General features: G+C 39.4%; 2 protein-coding genes across 4 annotated transcripts in view; one reads left to right on the top strand and one right to left on the bottom strand.

Moving 5' to 3' along the window:
- The window catches only part of LOC133570258 (coiled-coil domain-containing protein 149-like), a 24,166-nt gene extending 9,059 nt beyond the window's left edge, over window positions 1–15,107 (top strand). For 2 of the 3 annotated variants that reach the window (XM_061923086.2, XM_061923084.2), the window contains exons 5-13: window positions 748–864; window positions 927–1,099; window positions 1,162–1,234; window positions 4,018–4,102; window positions 4,342–4,486; window positions 8,008–8,084; window positions 10,568–10,603; window positions 10,700–10,732; window positions 14,550–15,107. In XM_061923086.2, coding sequence (XP_061779070.2) covers window positions 748–864; window positions 927–1,099; window positions 1,162–1,234; window positions 4,018–4,102; window positions 4,342–4,486; window positions 8,008–8,084; window positions 10,568–10,603; window positions 10,700–10,732; window positions 14,550–14,902 — 1,092 coding nt within the window. In that variant the 3' untranslated portion in view covers window positions 14,903–15,107. The remainder of the gene's footprint in view (window positions 1–747; window positions 865–926; window positions 1,100–1,161; window positions 1,235–4,017; window positions 4,103–4,341; window positions 4,487–8,007; window positions 8,085–10,567; window positions 10,604–10,699; window positions 10,733–14,549) is intronic. The other variant, XM_061923085.2, reaches the window with a different exon arrangement.
- Window positions 15,108–15,473: 366 nt separating this feature from the next.
- Window positions 15,474–17,500, bottom strand: part of LOC133570260 (extracellular superoxide dismutase [Cu-Zn]-like) — an 8,389-nt gene continuing 6,362 nt past the window's right edge. The window contains exon 2 of the mRNA XM_061923087.2: window positions 15,474–17,500. This exon is cut by the window's right edge and continues 1,914 nt beyond it. The gene's annotated coding sequence lies outside the window, so the exon portion shown is untranslated.

Below are 17,500 nucleotides of genomic sequence, written 5' to 3'. Positions count from 1 at the left end.
ATTATTTATGTAAAGAGTGAATAATAAGGGGCCCAACACAGAACCTTGAGGGACACCCTTTTTCACTTGCAGTACGTCCGAGGAGGAACCTTCTATCTGAACAGCCTGAGTTCTACTTGTGAGGTCATTTGCAAACCATCCAACTGCTTGCTGAGAAAAACAAATAGCTGAAAGACGTTTGATTAAAATGACATGATCAACAGTATCAAATGCCTTTGAAAAGTCAATAAAGAGGGACAGACAGCACTGCTTCTTGTCAAGAGCTTCAGTTACATCATTTATAAACTTCATAGCAGCAGTAACAGTACTGTGATTTCTACGAAAACCTGACTGAAATGGTGACAGAATAAAATTGGTGTCCAAAAAGTCTTTTATCTGTTCACTGATAAGGGATTCAAGCACTTTTGCCAGAACAGAGAGTTTAGAGATCGGTCTGTAATTATTTAGATTACTAGGGTCACCTCCTTTTAATAGGGGGATTACATTTTTTAGGAGCAAAACACTTAAAACAAGTAAAACACTCTAACATAAAATCTGCTTAGTGAGAAGAATGATCTTATCAGACAGAAAATAAGCAAATATCAGCCTTATTTGACATATTTCATCAGATGTCAGTTTTTGCAGTGCAGAAGGAAAGGTTGGTCATGACTAGTATATTTGCTGATTAATCGCCTAAGTTAACTTATTTGGTTTTGCATTAGGTCCTTCCCTATTAAAGTCCTTACTGACTAACGTTGTTATGTCCAGCTGTTACGAATGACCATCACCAAGCAAAGGCTGGGAGATGACGAGGTGGGAGCTCGCCACTTCCCAGCACACGAGCGCGAGGACCTGGTCAGACAGCTGGAGAGAGCCAGAGAGCAGGTGAGCAGCACTGAGCCAATGTATCTCCCTGCAACCTTTTGGACTCTTTGGTGGGATTCCAGAACCAGGTGCTGGAGCACAGCGTGAAATCCCTCAGCGACGAGCTGCAGGACGTGCGGGCGGAGCGCCACGTGTTCCAGCAGAAAGCTCACCGCCTCAACGTGGAGATGAACCACATCGTTGGCAACGACGCTGTGCGGATGGTGGACATCGATGCACTCTGCATGGAGAACAGGTTTGTTGAAAACATCTCTGGCCTGATTATGAAACCTAACAAATATCAAATATTACTTTCAGATATTTGCACGATCGCCTGTGTCAACTTTCAGAAGAGGTCGCCTTGCTCAAAACTAATCTGGGCAAATACAAGGTATTTTTTTTTCCTTCTTTTTTTATTCCGTACCATTCAATAGCAGCTTCTTCTTTTGTTTTCTTTTGAACAAGAAAACTAAAAAAAAAAAGTTTTTTAAAAGGGAGGTTTGCAACTTGTTCAAAGTGATGTTTTTCAAAGCCAAAAAATAACACCAGCACAAGTTTTCTAATGTTTCTAATAGTATATATTAAATCCTCTAAAGCAGTGGTTCTCAAATGGGGGTACACGTACCCCTGGGGGTACTTGAAGGTATGCCAAGGGGTACGTGAGATTTTTTTTAAATATTCTAAAAATAGCAACAATTCAAAAATACTTTATAAATATATTTATTGAATAATACTTCATCAAAATAAATGTTTAGAATGAAGTTCATGAATCCAGATGGATCTCTATTACAATCCCCAAAGAGGGCACTTTAAGTTGATGATTACTTCTAGGTGTAGAAATCTTTATTTATAATTGAATCACTTGTTTTTTTTCAACAAGTTTTTAGTTATTTTTATATCTTTTTTTTCCAAATAGTTCAAGAAAGACCACTACAAATGAGCAATATTTTGCACTGTTATACAATTTAATAAATCAGAAACTGATGACATAGTGCTGTATTTTACTTCTTTATCTCTTTTTTTTTCAACCAAAAATGCTTTGTTCTGATTAGGGGGTACTTGAATTAAAAAAATGTTCACAGGGGGTACATCACTGAAAAAAGGTTGAGAACCACTGCTCTAAAGGCTTAGTGGCCACATGCGTGGACAGCACCTTTTAGCTCTTATTTCCAAAACTGTGTACACTACTGAATTGGGGTCTTATGGCCACTTATGTGGACACTTATACTGCCATCTGGTGGTGTCAGAAGAGTAAAACATACAATGGAATTTGGAAAGAAAAAAGTGTAAAAATAAGAATGAGCATGTCACTAAACATGAAGTACACATTTGTGTACTTATGGACTAAGTACATCATATCAAAAGATGATTCTTAGTTTTTATTCTAATTAGGGTCCAATATATATATATATATATGTATATGTGTATGTGTATATATATATATATATATATATATATATATATATATATATATATATATATATATATATATATATATATATGAAATACTTGACTTGGGGAATTCTAGCTGTAAATATACTCCTCCCCTCTTAACCACGCCCCCCGACCACGCCCCCCGCCACCTCCCGAAATCGGAGGTCTCAAGGTTGGCAAGTATGGCTTACACATTCTCTTACTTTCTTAAAAGCTTCAAAAATGTCTCAACTATAATCTATGTGAAGCAGCACAGAATTGTTTGTATTGAAATGTTGGCAATATTTCAGGGTTCCTCAGGAGGAAACCTTACAATGTATTAAATCCGTGAATTGTTATAAGATTGTATAAAATGGAGTAGATGCCGAGTTATTGTGATATTTTTACCAATTTTCCAGGGAGATTTCCCATATTTTAAAAAGGAAATGTTGATGGTCCTCTGACCCGCAGCATTGACACTAAATTAACCACAACATAAAACATTATGTCGCTGTTGGTCCCACTTTTCCTGAAAAATCTTGTTAAAAAAACAACTTGTCTAGCTGCTTCTTGCCAGCCAGTCCCGCGTCACGTCATCCAGGTTCTTCAGGCCTAGGTCGCCATGTGGTGGGCGGCAACGTTCCCTCTAAGGTGCGCGCTAGCACTGCTCAAGCGTCCTCTGCGCACGGCAAATCTATGCCACGCACAAAATCAAATAAAAAAATAAGCGCATAACAATTTTCGACACGACAGAGAAAACAGTTTTCGTCATCATTGTTCAAATATTGTAACGTCTGTCGAGACGCTTTGAGGACATGAATGCCATCCATCACTTTACTGAGCAAAACTCTTTATTGTCGGCCATAAACACATCACCAAAACATTAGTAAAAAAATGATATCCATCAGAAGTGGTCATTTTCTGCAGTCCAAACCAAAAGCAACTTTGTTATATCAGCAGCAGCCGCTCGCTCTTTCTCACTTGCGCCAACACATGCACATATGGCACTTAGCCAGTGATGCGTTTACAGCCACACAAAAAGTCGGACAACTCCAACACCACACATAAAGTGTCATTCCAGGTCGCTACACTATGATTTACCAATCAAATGTGTGCTTATTCTAGTGTCATTTATTAGGAATCTTCATTTATAAGTATTAATCATGAAATGCTGTTAGTATATTAAATAAATACTAATAAAAATATATTTGTTACAAACAGGAAGTTGCAGGAATGTACTCATGATCCCCTGCTTACATCTCATTGTGTGTGAATGGGTAAATGTGGAAGTAGTGTCAAAGCGCTTTGAGTACCTTGAAGGTAGAAAAGCGCTATACAAGTACAACCCATTTATCATTTATCATTTATCATTGTGCAACATGTGAATATTTCCAAAGCAGGACCTCCACCCAGACAAACAATACAAGTACACAGTTCATGAAAAACAATATTTGTTGTTATTGTCATTGTAAGTGGGCCTAAACACTTATATTAGAAATGGAAATGAGTGGAGGAGGTGGGATTCACTTATCTGTGCCTTCTGAGCGAAGGCCAGCGTGGCTCAAATTAATATCTGCTCCAAATATAGTTTATCGGCCTCCTAACTACTGATAATCAGTATCGGCCCTGAAAAAATCTAATCTAAATGAATTTTTGACCAAAGTTTTAGATATTTGTCCCTACTTGTAGGGGTGGGGGAGCACTCGAGCTGGTCAAAATGTCAATGCTAATTCTTGTTTCTTTTCTATTGATTGACTTCAGAGTGCATTGGAGTGCAGGAAGAACACCAAAGCGTGTGGGAAGACTAACAGTAGTGCACTCACTGGAGTGCTCTCAGCTAAACAAGGTTGAGTCTTCTTTAATAAAACTGATGTTTTTATTCATTATAATGAATTGTCTCATGCCGTGTGTGTGTGTGTGTGTGTGTGTGTGTGTGTGTGTGTGTGTGTGTGTGTGTGTGTGTGTGTGTGTGTGTGTGTATGTGTGTATGTGTGTGTGTGTGTGTGTGTGTGTGTGTGTGTGTGTGTGTGTGTGTGTGTGTGTGTGTGTGTGTGTGTGTGTGTGTGTGTGTGTGTGTGTGTGTAGTGAAGGAGCTGCTGTCTGAGGAAAGCGGCTGCACGTTGCCCGTTACTTCCCAGTCCATCTCGGACCTGAAGTCTCTGGCCACCGCTCTCCTAGAAACCATCCACGAGAAGAACATGCTGATTCAGCACCAGCGGCAAATTAACAAGTAACGTTGTCGCCTCAAAGTTGAACCACAATATGATTTCCATTTGAAGGATTTTCAAAAGTGAATGTCACGATTCACAAATGTTTTATGTTCTTCGTCACTTTGCAACTTCATTGGCGTTTCATCCAACTCCACTCATACTTTGCAATAGGGCTGGGCATTATTGCTGAAAACTGTCACGGTATAAATGTTTTATATCGGTCAATACTGATAATTATTCATCTTTTTTATGAGCTATCGAAAATAAGGACCAGGAGAAAGGTATACATCCATCCAGGCCCGGCCCTAACCAATCTGGCGCCCTAGGCAAGATTTTAGGTGGCGCCCCCCCACATCGGCAGTGAAGTGAATATACTCACAAGAAACCGAATAGCGTTGTCTTTGACCTTTTTTTTTTACTTACAACTATACCTAATATATAAAGGGGTGGAAAAGTGACTATTACCTGCAGGGCAAACATTAGCTAACCAGAAGGCAATAACAATGTAAACAAAAAACACCTGCTTAATAGATCTAATACAAATGTCCCTGAGGAATGTAAGGTGGGAGTACTGTAATTACCTAACGTTACATTTTTATTTTCCATAACAATTTAGCCCCCTCCACAATATTAACCCGACGTTAAAACAGAACTAGCTATTTATTGATTAGCAATTGCCGAATCATGTAACATTAGCTTAATGCTAAAAAGCCAGGTTACTATCACATTCTGTAACAGACAAATAATTTCATGTAGGCTAACGTTACCTACCTGCTACCTCTGTCTTTTCTCGTTTCTCCTCCTCTTCTTTTCTCTTTTTTCTTCCCTGGGCACCTGACAGTTTTGGCATCTTGTGTTGATTTTTTGATGTGGTGACGTCCAAAAAGAGTCATGATACGGGAAGGGAGGAAGCGCACCGTGCGGGGGGAGAGGGGGGGGGGTGGGGGGGGGGGCGTAATGTTGTAACAAATAATATTTCTATTAAATAGGCTTTACTTTGCATTTTAATTAACGTGGGATTATTTTTTGTATTTAGAAATAATAGTACCAACTTTTTTTTTCTTTTTTTTTTTTTCTCCAACATTTGTGGCACTGGCGTGGCGCCCCCTGATGGATGGCGCCCTTAGCATTTGCCTATACGGCCTATGCCACGGGCCGGCCCTGCATCCATCCATCCATCTTCTTCCGCTTATCCGAGGTCGGGTCGCGGGGGCAGCAGCCTAAGCAGGGAAGCCCAGACTTCCCTCTCCCCAGCCACTTCGTCCAGTTCTTCCTGTGGGACCCCGAGGCGTTCCCAGGCCAGCCGGGAGACATAGTCTTCCCAACGTGTCCTGGGTCTTCCCCATGGCCTCCTACCGGTCTGACGTGCCCTAAACACCTCCCTAGGGAGGCGTTCGGGTGGCATCCTGACCAGATGCCCGAACCACCTCATCTGGCTCTTCTCCATGTGGAGGAGCAGCGGCTTTACTTTGAGCTCCTCCCGGCTTCTCACCCTATCTCTAAGGGAGAGCCCCGCCACCCGGCGGAGGAAACTCATTTGAGCCGCTTGTACCCGTGATCTTGTCCTTTCGGTCATAACCCAAAGCTCATGACCATAGGTGAGGATGGGAACGTAGATCGACCGGTAAATTGAGAGCTTTGCCTTCCGGCTCAGCTCCTTCTTCACCACAAAGGATCGATACAGCGTCCGCATTACTGAAGACGCCGCACCGATCCGCCTGTCGATCTCACCATCCACTCTTCCCTCACTCATGAACAAGACTCCCAGGTACTTGAACTCCTCCACTTGGGGCAAGATCTCCTCCCCAACCCAGAGATGGCACTCCACCCTTTTCTGGGCGAGAACCATGGAGAAGGTATATTAAATGTCAATATTTTCATTTAAAATGTAACAATTCTCTGATTATAATCCCGTCAAGGCTGAAAGGAAAGTAAATGTCAACACAACCATGAAGTGAAGTGAATTATATTTATATAGCGCTTTTCTCTAGTGACTCAAAGCACTTTAAATAGTGAAAGCCAATATCTAAGTTACATTTAAAGCAGTGTGGGTGACACTGGGAGCAGGTGGGTCAAGTGTCTTGCCCAAGGACACAACGGCAGGAACTAGGATGGCGGATGCGGGGATCGAACCTGCAACCCTCAAGTTGCTGGCACGGCCGCTCTACCAATATAATATAACCATGGAAAATACTCAATGTAAACACAATTCTAAACACTTCAAATGAAGGTGAAATTATAAGGAATATGTACAAAATGCTTAGTAAAGTGGAACAAAATAGTGCAAAGTGTGAAAATGTACACATGGAGGGACTGTTTTCTGCAGGTTTAGTGCTGGCTGTGCTCTAAAGGGTGAGCGCAGCTAAGGTGATGTGGCATTACTGATTACGAACGCCTTGGTCTGCTGACTACGCTCCGTTTAATAAATCCAAAAAACTGCCATACTGTCGAGGTGACTACCGTATTTTTCGGATTATAAGTGGCAGTTTTTTTCATAGTTTGGCCGGGGGTGAGACTTTAATTTTAATTAAAAAAATATATAGATATATTCTATAGTTACCACTTACATATTTTTTTTCCTAAACACTTTTTTCACTTTTTTTGAATACTATTTAATTTGTAATAATTATTATTTGCCGTATTTGTCGGACTATAAGTGGCAGTTTTTTTCATAGTTTGGCCGGGGGTGCGACTTATACTCAGGAGCGACTTATGTGTGAAATGATGAACACATTATAATATTATTGATCTCATTGACGTAAGAGACTAGACGTATAAGATTTCATGGGATTTAGCGATTAGGAGTGACAGATTGTATAGCATGTTCTATATGTTATAGTTATTTGAATGACTCTTATCATAATATGTTACGTTAACATACCAGTTGGTTATTTATGCCTCATATAACGTACACTTATTCAGCCTCTTTATTTATTTTAAATTGCCTTTCAAATGTCTATTCTTGCTGTTGGCTTTTATCAAATACATTTCCCCAAAAAATGCGACTTATACTCCAGTGCGACTTATATATGTTTTTTTCCTTCTTTATTATGCATTTTGGACCGGTGCGACTTATACTCAGGAGCAACTTATACTCCGAAAAATATGGGGTATTCCTGTTTTATCCACAATTTCTTGGCTCTCTGCAGCACTCATTATTACTTTCTCTTCTCACTCCATGCAGAGAATCAACCGCAAGACAACAAGATGGTGCAACCAAACTTGATAGTTGATATTGTTACCTGATTGGCTGTTAGCATGTCACTCCCACTTCCTTTATTAGCGAGTGCCTTTGTTCACGCAACCAACCTTGCTTCACTACTTCCTGTTTCGTCCTAGAAAGAAACAATATACGTATACTGAAAGTTTTATAGCCATTGATTACATATCTAACGCGATATATATTGATATTGTTTTATGGCCCAGCTCTACTTTTGAAGAAACCCAAATGTCCTGTATGTTGTTATCTACGTAGGTGTTTAGTCCACTTGGTCATGTGACGCTAATGTCTCGGAATTCACTTTTTACTTGTCTTTTCCAGAGTGCTTGGAAGTCGAGTTGCAGAACTGGAAAAAAAGCTTAAAACTTTGGAGACGTCTGGAGTGTGGAGCCTGCCAGGTAGATAGCTCTCTTTTTTTTCCATTTTGTCCTGTCCAGCCACTCAGACAAATCATATAGTTGATGTAGATCAGGGGTGCTCATTACGTCGATCGCGAGCTACCGGTCGATGGTGGAGGGTGTGTCAGTCGATCATCAGCCAGGCATTCAAAAAATAGTCCTAAAAATGAGCGATCATAAATCTTCTCTATGACGTCACTTTGGTCACTTGATTGACATTCACGGCACCCGAGGGTCTTCTGAGATGACGCTGGCTGCTGCCAGCTCATTAAAATGACCGACTGGAAGGCGAGAAACACTTTATTTCAACAGACTCTGGCGCCGTACCTGTCGTCAAAACTCCAAAGACCGACTGCACAGTTGCACAATAAAAGCTCTGCTTCATCCTGCCTGCGCAACCAAAATAAGAGTCTCAGAAAGCTGGCGTGCACAAGCTAGCAAGCTACGGAGTTTGCCGACAATGTATTTCTTGTAAAGTGTATACAAAGGAGTACGGAAGCTGGATAAATAAGATGCCAAAAACCAACCACTTTCATGTGGTATTGGACAGAAAGGAGGACTTTTTTTCTCCTCCATTCGAAAATGCGGACGTTATCATCACCACTGTCTGATTCCTATCAATGCAAGTCATCACAATCAGGTAATACACCAACTTATATTCTTGTCTTCATGAAAGAAAGGAATCTATATGTGTTAAACATGCTTGTATTATCTTTAAACACTTTTAACTTATTAACAATATCAACTATATGTGTTAAACATGCTTGTATTATCTTTAAACACCTTTAACTTGTTAACAATATTAACTATATGTGTTAAACATGCTTGTATTATCTTTAAACACCTTTAACTTATTACCAATATTAACTATAAGTGTTAAACATGCTTGTATTATCTTTAAACACCTTTAACTTCTTAACAATATTAATTATGTGTTAAACATGCTTGTATTATCTTTAAACACCTTTAACTTGTTAACAATATTAACTATATGTGTTAAACATGCTTGTATTATCTTTAAACACCTTTAACTTGTTAACAATATTAACTATATGTGTTAAACATGCTTGTATTATCTTTAAACACCTTTAACTTGTTACCAATATTAACTATAAGTGTTAAACATGCTTGTATTATCTTTAAACACCTTTAACTTGTTAACAATATTATCTATATGTGTTAAACATTCTTGTATTATCATTAAACACCTTTAACTTATTACCAATATTAACTATAAGTGTTAAACATGCTTGTATTATCTTTAAACACCTTTAACTTATTACCAATATTACCTATAAGTGTTAAACATGCTTGCATTATCTTTAAACACCTTTAACTTATTAACAATATTAATTATATGTGTTAAACATGCTTGTATTATCATTAAACACCTTTAACTCGTTAACAATATTAACTACATGTATTAAACATACTTGTATTTTCATTAAACACCTTTAATTTATTAACAATATTAACTATATGTGTTAAACATGCTTGTATTATCATTAAACACCTTTAACTTGTTAACAAAAACATATATTTCATAAATAAGTAAATATAAATTATATAATAATAATGATAGCAAAGAGCCATTTATTGAAGTAAATATTATTAACATACTGACAATGACAATGGACATTATTGCACTACAAGTGGAGCAATAAAATACCTACAGATATATCACTATTGATAATAAATAATAATAATTCCTTCAATATTGTTCAAGGAAGGACACTATGTCTCGCTTGTGTGCTATCGTGTGTAGCTGTTAGACGAGCATGTTTACTTTTTGTCAATGATTTCACCAACATATTGTAAACATTTAGTAAACTGCTATCAGAGTTTGTATCGGACATTTTAGATGCAAGCTGATGGAATCAGTTTTTTTTGGTTGATATCGGTCTGATAATATCAATATCGGATTAGTAAACCCCTCCAGAACACTGAAAAAAATATATATATACACCAGGGTTATTCAACTAGATTGAGCCCACTAACATAAGTATTTATTAATAATGATAATAATCATTTATTGGATTTGGCGCTTTTTAAGATACCCACGGCGCTTTACACTGAATACCTATTTATTTATTACGCAGTCAAGAGTTACTGTGTGGGCGGCATTGAAGGCAAAGTGGCCAAAGTGTCTTGCCCAAGGGCACAACGGCAGTGACGGGGATGGAGGGAGAGGGCTTCAAACCAACAACCCCCCCGAATTCTAAGGCAACCTGTTCTACCTCTGAACCACTGCGGCCGAAATTGACGGCATAACTTTAACAAACAATGCAGAGGAGTGATTGTCCTGTGGACAAAGATCATCTATTTCACAGAGCAACTGGTCAAAGAGTGCAGATTTAAAGACGAGCGTGTAATTGTCAAAGTGTAATGAGAGCCAGCTGGTCTCAGGGCAAAATACTTGGCACCTCCAGGAAGTGACAAAGTGACTAATGCTTTCATCTCCTCTTTGCTTCCTGCTCCGGGAGGCCTGACTTACCACGTGTCTGTGGGCATTTGTGGAAGTATGTTCCTCTCCTCCTCTCCTCCTCACACCTTTCATGTTTGCTGCCGTGCAACTCAAGAAGATAAGTAACCTTCTCCCTTTTTCTTCACGATAGAGCGGAAAGACCTGCAAGCAAGCCACACCACAGGTTAGAAGTAGTTGATGGTTTCTTCTAAGGGAGGGGTGTCCAAACTTTTTCATGCGGGGGACATTTTCATATTTGACATTTTCAAAACCAACCAAATGTGTAGTTTTTTTTAATAACCTTTAGGGCTCCCCTCAAGAGTGGTCCCAGGGACCCGGAAGGGTCTCAGGCATAAAAATGTTAAAAATAAGTCATATTATTATTTTCTAATTATTAAACCCCTATATATAAAATAATTTAAAAAAAATTATATATATATATATATATATATATATATATATATTAGAGATGCGCGGTTTGCGGGCACAACCGCGGAGTCCGCGGATTATCCGCGGATCGGGCGGATGAAATTTAAAAAAATTAGATTTTATCCGCGGGTCGGGTCGGGCGGTTGAAATAAAAAAAAATTAGATTTTAAATAGATTCAGGCGGGTGGCAGTTAAACCAATTGGTAAATATATATACATAGTTAAATGTTGTTACCCACATACGAAAAACGAGCAGGCACCTGCAGCATATGCCACAACAGAAGAAAAAAAAGAAAAAGAGATGGACACTTTTACGAAGCGGAGAAGGGACGCCTCGCCGGGGTCCGGGACCGAGGCCCCTTACCCCGAGAGGGCCCCACCGGGAGCCGTAGCTGAGGCGATCCGCGAGAAGGGCCCGACGCACGTCCAGGGTCACCACCGCGCCCACCGCACCGACACCCCGCCTCGTCCGCCTTCGCCGCGGCCGGCGTCACACGCAGCAGGTAAGCAGCTTACCTGCCCGCCACCCCCGTGGCCGGGGGCTCGTAACAGGGGTCACTCCGCGCGCTCCGCCCGCGCAGCTTACCTGCCCGCCACCCCTGTTGCCGGGGGCGCGTAACAGGGGTCACTCCGTGCGCAGTGCGCTCACGAAAGGGGTGGGGCTCACCCTGGTTGATATAGACAGCAGCTAGGACGGTGGCCATGGACGTCGGAACCCGCTAAGGAGTGTGTAACAACCCACCTGCCGAATCAACTAGCCCTGAAAATGGATGGCGCTGGAGCGTCGGGCCCATACCCGGCCGTCGCCGGCAGCGAGACGCGCTTGGAGGTGCGCTCAGCGCGGCTCCCATATGATTGCGCACTGGTGTGCGTCTGGGTCGTGACAGTGTGGCACGCGAATGTCTGTGCTGCATTGGATCAGTCTCCTTTCTTTAACAGGCAAAAGCTTTATAACCTCACTAATGCCTTGCATCGTCTATATTAGATATATAACAACGGGCAGGTGCGGGCGGATGGCGGGCGGGTGCGGTTCTGATCAAATGTTACATCGGGTGGATGGCGGATGGTTGACGACTTTCTGATGCGGTTGCGGATGAAATAATTGCCTATCCGCGCATCTCTAATATATATATATATATATATATATATATATGTATATGTATATAATTTATTTTTTTTTTTTATTAAATCAACATACAAAACACAAGATACACTTACAATTAGTGCACCAACCCAAAAAACCTCCCTCCCCCATTTACACTCATTCACACAAAAGGGTTGTTTCTTTCTGTTATTAATATTGTGGTTCCTACATTATATATCAATATATATCAATACAGTCTGCAAGGGATACAGTCCGTAAGCACACATGATTGGTCCACTAATAGTACTAACCTTTAACACTTCATTTTACTCATTTTCATTCATTACTAGTTTCTATGTAACTGTTTTTATATTGTTTTACTTTCTTTTTTATTCAAGAAAATGTTTTTAATTAATTTATCTTATGTTATTTTTTTTTTATTTTTTTTTTAAAGGACCTTATCTTCACCAGACCAGGTTGTCCATGAAATGAGATTGTTTAAAGGGTTCTCAAAACCAGGTCCAGTCCAGATTATGTCCAGGTCGGGCTCAGCAACACACACCTTCATTTATGTACATTTAAAATTAGAGAACTCAACAACAAGATTGCATATAATCTGTAAACAAAATTACATTTTCAAAATAAGCATTTATATACAGTCAAGACTATATCCAGGTTGGGCTTAGCAACACACATCTTCATTTATGTACACTCAAAATTAGGGAAACAACAACAGATTGCATACAATCTATAAACAAAATTACATTTTCAAAATAAGCATTTGAGGACTTTCCATCTTTTTTTAATGTTTTTTGGCATCTTTATCGGTTTCAACCATATAACTTTCTAAAGTTAAAAAATACTGAATAAATGTTTTAAAGAAAGTAATACTAAGTGAATAATCTTGAATAAATCCCTATATTAATTTAAGGTCTATCTATCGATGTAATGTAATATATTTTTGAATGTTTATGCCCTTTTTGTCAAAGAAAACTTTGTTTTTATCTGGCAATGACACAAAATATGAAATATTTTCCACAAAAAAACATATTCAGGTGGAATATTTGACGTGAAGTAATTGGAGCCTTAAATACAGCAGGTCAATAACAACATTGATGTTAAATTATAATTTTTTTGATCAATGACAGTTAAAAAAAAAAAAATCCCACTAAAATTCTCGTGCATCCAAAAGGGCAAAAAAAAAAAAGTCTTACCGTATTTTCCGGACCACAGGGCGGGCACCGTCCATGAATGGTCTGTTTGTAGAGGGATGTTTTGTTTTTTATTTTCGAAAAAGAAAACATCAGGTGGTTGTCTTCTTTTTTTATTTAAAAACAAATACAAGTTGTTTTATAGAAAACATTTTACATTTAGAAAACATTACAAAGTTGTTTTTTTTATTTAAAAAAACACAGAAGGTTGTGTTTTCCTTTTTTTTTAAGCACAAGTAGGTTTTGTTTTTCTATGTTTGCAAAAACAAAACATCAGGAGGTTTTATTTTTAAAAAATACAATAAAAAAAACTTAGAAGGCTGTGTTTTTTGTTTTAGAAACCTAGGCAGTTTTTTAATTAAAAAAAAAAATAAAAAAACACCAGGAGTTGGTGTTTTTATATTCAAAAACCACCAAAAAAAACACAATGTTGTTTTTTCATTTAAAAAAACAAAAACATCAGGTGGTTGCCTTTTTTTTTAATTTAAAAACAAATACAAGTCAGTTGTTTTATAGAAAACATTTTACATTTAGAAAACATTACAAAGTTGTTTTTTTTATTTAAAAAAACACAGAAGGTTGTGTTTTCCTTTTTTTTAAGCACAAGTAGGTTTTGTTTTTCTATGTTCGCAAAAACAAAACATCAGGAGGTTTTATTTTTTTTATTTTTTTAAAAAAATACAATAAAAAAAACTTAGAAGGCTGTGTTTTTTGTTTTAGAAACCTAGGCAGTTTTTTAATTAAATAAAAAACAAAACACCAGGAGTTGGTGTTTTTATATTCAAAAACCACCAAAAAAAACACAACGTTGTTTTTTCATTTTAAAAAACAAAAACACCAGAAGGTTTTTTTGTTTTTTTTAAAACATGAGATTTTTGTGGGGGTTTGTGTTTTTTTCAGGAAGTTGTATTTATATATATAAAAAAAACAAAAAAAAACACCCGGAGGTTGTTTTATTTTTTTATTCCCCTGAGCTAATTTGCTTTTGTAGATGTGTTGATTTAAATAGAGGCATTCATTCATTCATTAAAGCATTTATGTAATCATTTGGGATCCACTAGGGTGTTGTTGACTTTATTTATTTGAAATTAACAATGTATTAGTAAATGTATGTATATATATATATATATTATAGATGTATAATATATTTTAAAGAGTATTTTCAGAATGTGCCGTTATAAAATGAACTGCAGCCGCAAACGGCCCCCGGGCCACACTTTGGACACCTCTGTTGTAAGTTGTGTTAGTCAATGTGTGATTGTTGTGTTTTTTCACAGGAGAGTCAGAGAAGAAGGCTTCATCAGGTGTGCCAACACCTGAGAGCAGAACGGCAACAGAACTTCCTGGGACGCCGCCACCACCTTCGTCATCATCATCATCATCATCATCATCATCATCCTCATGGGAGGAGCCAGTGGCGCATCAGACAAGTAGGGAGGAGCCTCCTGAAGGTGACATGAACACAGTCCTCCTACCTAAGCCTTTAGAGCAGCCCTCAGTGACATGTGACCTCACCAAAAGAGGAGGAGCCAAAGAGGAAGAGGGAGTAGAGAGTGTGGAAACACCATGCATCATCGTAGAGGAACGTGGCGATCAGCAGCAGGACCACAATACGCCGCCTTCTCCCTGACAAACTTCAAAACAAGACACTTGTCAGCGCACAGTGCACCAGGAAGTCCACTGAGGGCCACACACAGTGCACCAGGAAGTCCACTGAGGGCCACACACAGTACACCAGGAAGTCCACTGAGGGCCACACACAGTACACCAGGAAGTCCACTGAGGGCCACACACAGTACACCAGGAAGTCCACTGAGGGCCACACACAGTACACCAGGAAACCACTGATGGCCACACACAGTACACCAAGAAGTCCACTGAGGGCCACACACAGTACACCAAGAAGTCCACTGAGGGCCACACAGAGTACACCAGGAAACCACTGATGGCCACACACAGTACACCAAGAAGTCCACTGAGGGCCACACACAGTACACCAAGAAGTCCACTGAGGGCCACACACAGTACACCAGGAAGTCCACTGAGGGCCACACACAGTAGACCAGGAAGTCCACTGAGGGCCACACACAGTAGACCAGGAAGTCCACTGAGGGCCACACTCAGTACACCAGGAAGTCCACTGAGGGCCACACACAGTACACCAGGAAGTCCACTGAGGGCCACACACAGTACACCAGGAAGTCCACTTAGGGCCACACAGAGTGCACCAGGAAGTCCACTGAGGGCCACACACAGTAGACCAGGAAGTCCACTGAGGGCCACACACTGAAACATGAAAGCATGCAGGGGCCATTTTGATATTTGATCTTTTCAAAAGCAATTGAATATATATTGTAACCCCTCAATGTTGGTGAATGTTAAAGTCCCCGGGGACCCAAAAGGCTCTCAGTCATTCAAGTGTTAAAAATAAATCATATATTTATATTTATTTTTGTTACTTTCAGTGCTTATTTATAGATGAACTTCAGATCCATCCTTTGGCATAAAGTTGTTTTTTTATGTTTTATGCCCTTTTGGTTAAAATCCTCCCTTTTTAATAGGAGAAACACAAATGATGCAATATTTTCCCTCCAAAAAAAGGTTGAAAGTGGAACATTTGATGTGAATTTATTGGAGCCTTTAAAAGGTAAATAATTCAGAACAACATTCATGATTATTTTTTTGAGCAATGAAAAGAAATCCCACTAAAGGTCTCACTCAAAACTGTTAAAAATAAGTCATATATTATTTTTACTTTCAACTATCAACTTCAGATCTATCCATCATTTATACATTCTTATTATTTTTTGAGCAGTGACAGTTTTAAAGTAATAAAAGTGCCTCCATGGCAGTTTTTGGTTAGTAATGTCTAGCATGCAACATTTTGTAGACTATTATGATGGGCGCTAAAGTTACGTAGCAAACAGCCTAAAAAGAATCCATTGATCACATCTTGAGGCGACATGTGGCGCAGTACTTGGCTGCAACCAGCAGAGGCGCTGTCTTATTTGCAGCTTCATTTTATTTGTGTAACAATATTGAAAATAACACAATATTTAAAAATAACAACACATTTATTACATGAGGAAATGTACCGTATTTTCTCGACTAAAAGCCACTTTTTTTCCCTACGCTTTGAACACTGCGGCTAATATGTAGATTTGCCTTCGTTAACAGCCGTAATGTTCATCAAACAGTTTTCAACACTGACAGAGACACTGCAAATGTGTTTGTGCTATGGCGCCATCTTTTGGACGGGGTTGCTCACTCCAGGTGCTGCGGGTTGAAAATCTACTTCCTGTTTGAACCTGCCTCGAACCGGAAGTATATCTCGTTTCGTCGACTATTCGTCTATAGTGTTTCTGCTCTAAATGATTCTTCAGCCCTCCGAGCAACGTTTGTACGTTTTACAATATAACCAAAACAATTCGTGCTTACTGAATCGTCCCATGTGGGATGTCTGTGGGAGTGTTTTCATGCTCCTCCCTACTTGAAGCTGTTGTAATGTAGTCAAGCTAGCGTCGTTAGCATCAGTGAATATGCTAACAGGTTTACAAGTGTCTGTGTTAGCGTTATTAACTTACAATGGCATTCTTTCCGTTTCAGTTTGGTAAATTCACCAAAACGTCAACGTGGAGTTACCGAGTCTGTTTAGCTGATTGGAGCTAGTGGGTCCATGTGTTACAGGAAGGGTTTGGAAACAATTAAGCTATGTAAATAAACATCAGCAAAATTTTCAGAATAATTGTATGAAAGTTATCACAAAACTTTCTGTTCCCATAAGTTCCCGGCGAGCAGACAAAAGCTGTCTTTGATCTTACCAAGCAAAAGGCTTGTAAAACGCCACTGTGTACGATGGGAAGCGACATGAAGGTGTCGGTTTCTTTGATCTATTGTAATCCACAGGAAGATCTTGTCTTGACCCGAGATCTACAAAGCGGAGAGGAAGCAGGACCTGACGCAAGCTCCAGGCATCTTTTCTTTGAACTGTTTTGTGACCGAGGGCAACAGCTGTTTACGACCCCCTCTCCCCTTACAAACAGCTGTTGCCATGTAATCAGGGAAAGCCTTTCGTCCGAGCGTGGGACGACACTGTACAAGAGTACAGGTGTACGCGCTCTCCTCATTGAGCTAAATTGAATCCTGTCTGTTTATAATTCCTTGCTTCTTGTCTGTTTAATAGATGTCATCCGTGTTTGAACCTGACATCTTCTTGGTCCTTCGAGCC

Source organism: Nerophis lumbriciformis, linkage group LG27 (assembly GCF_033978685.3).
Source record: "Nerophis lumbriciformis linkage group LG27, RoL_Nlum_v2.1, whole genome shotgun sequence".
NCBI lineage: Eukaryota > Metazoa > Chordata > Actinopteri > Syngnathiformes > Syngnathidae > Nerophis > Nerophis lumbriciformis.
This window is presented reverse-complemented; position numbering and strand designations above follow the sequence as displayed.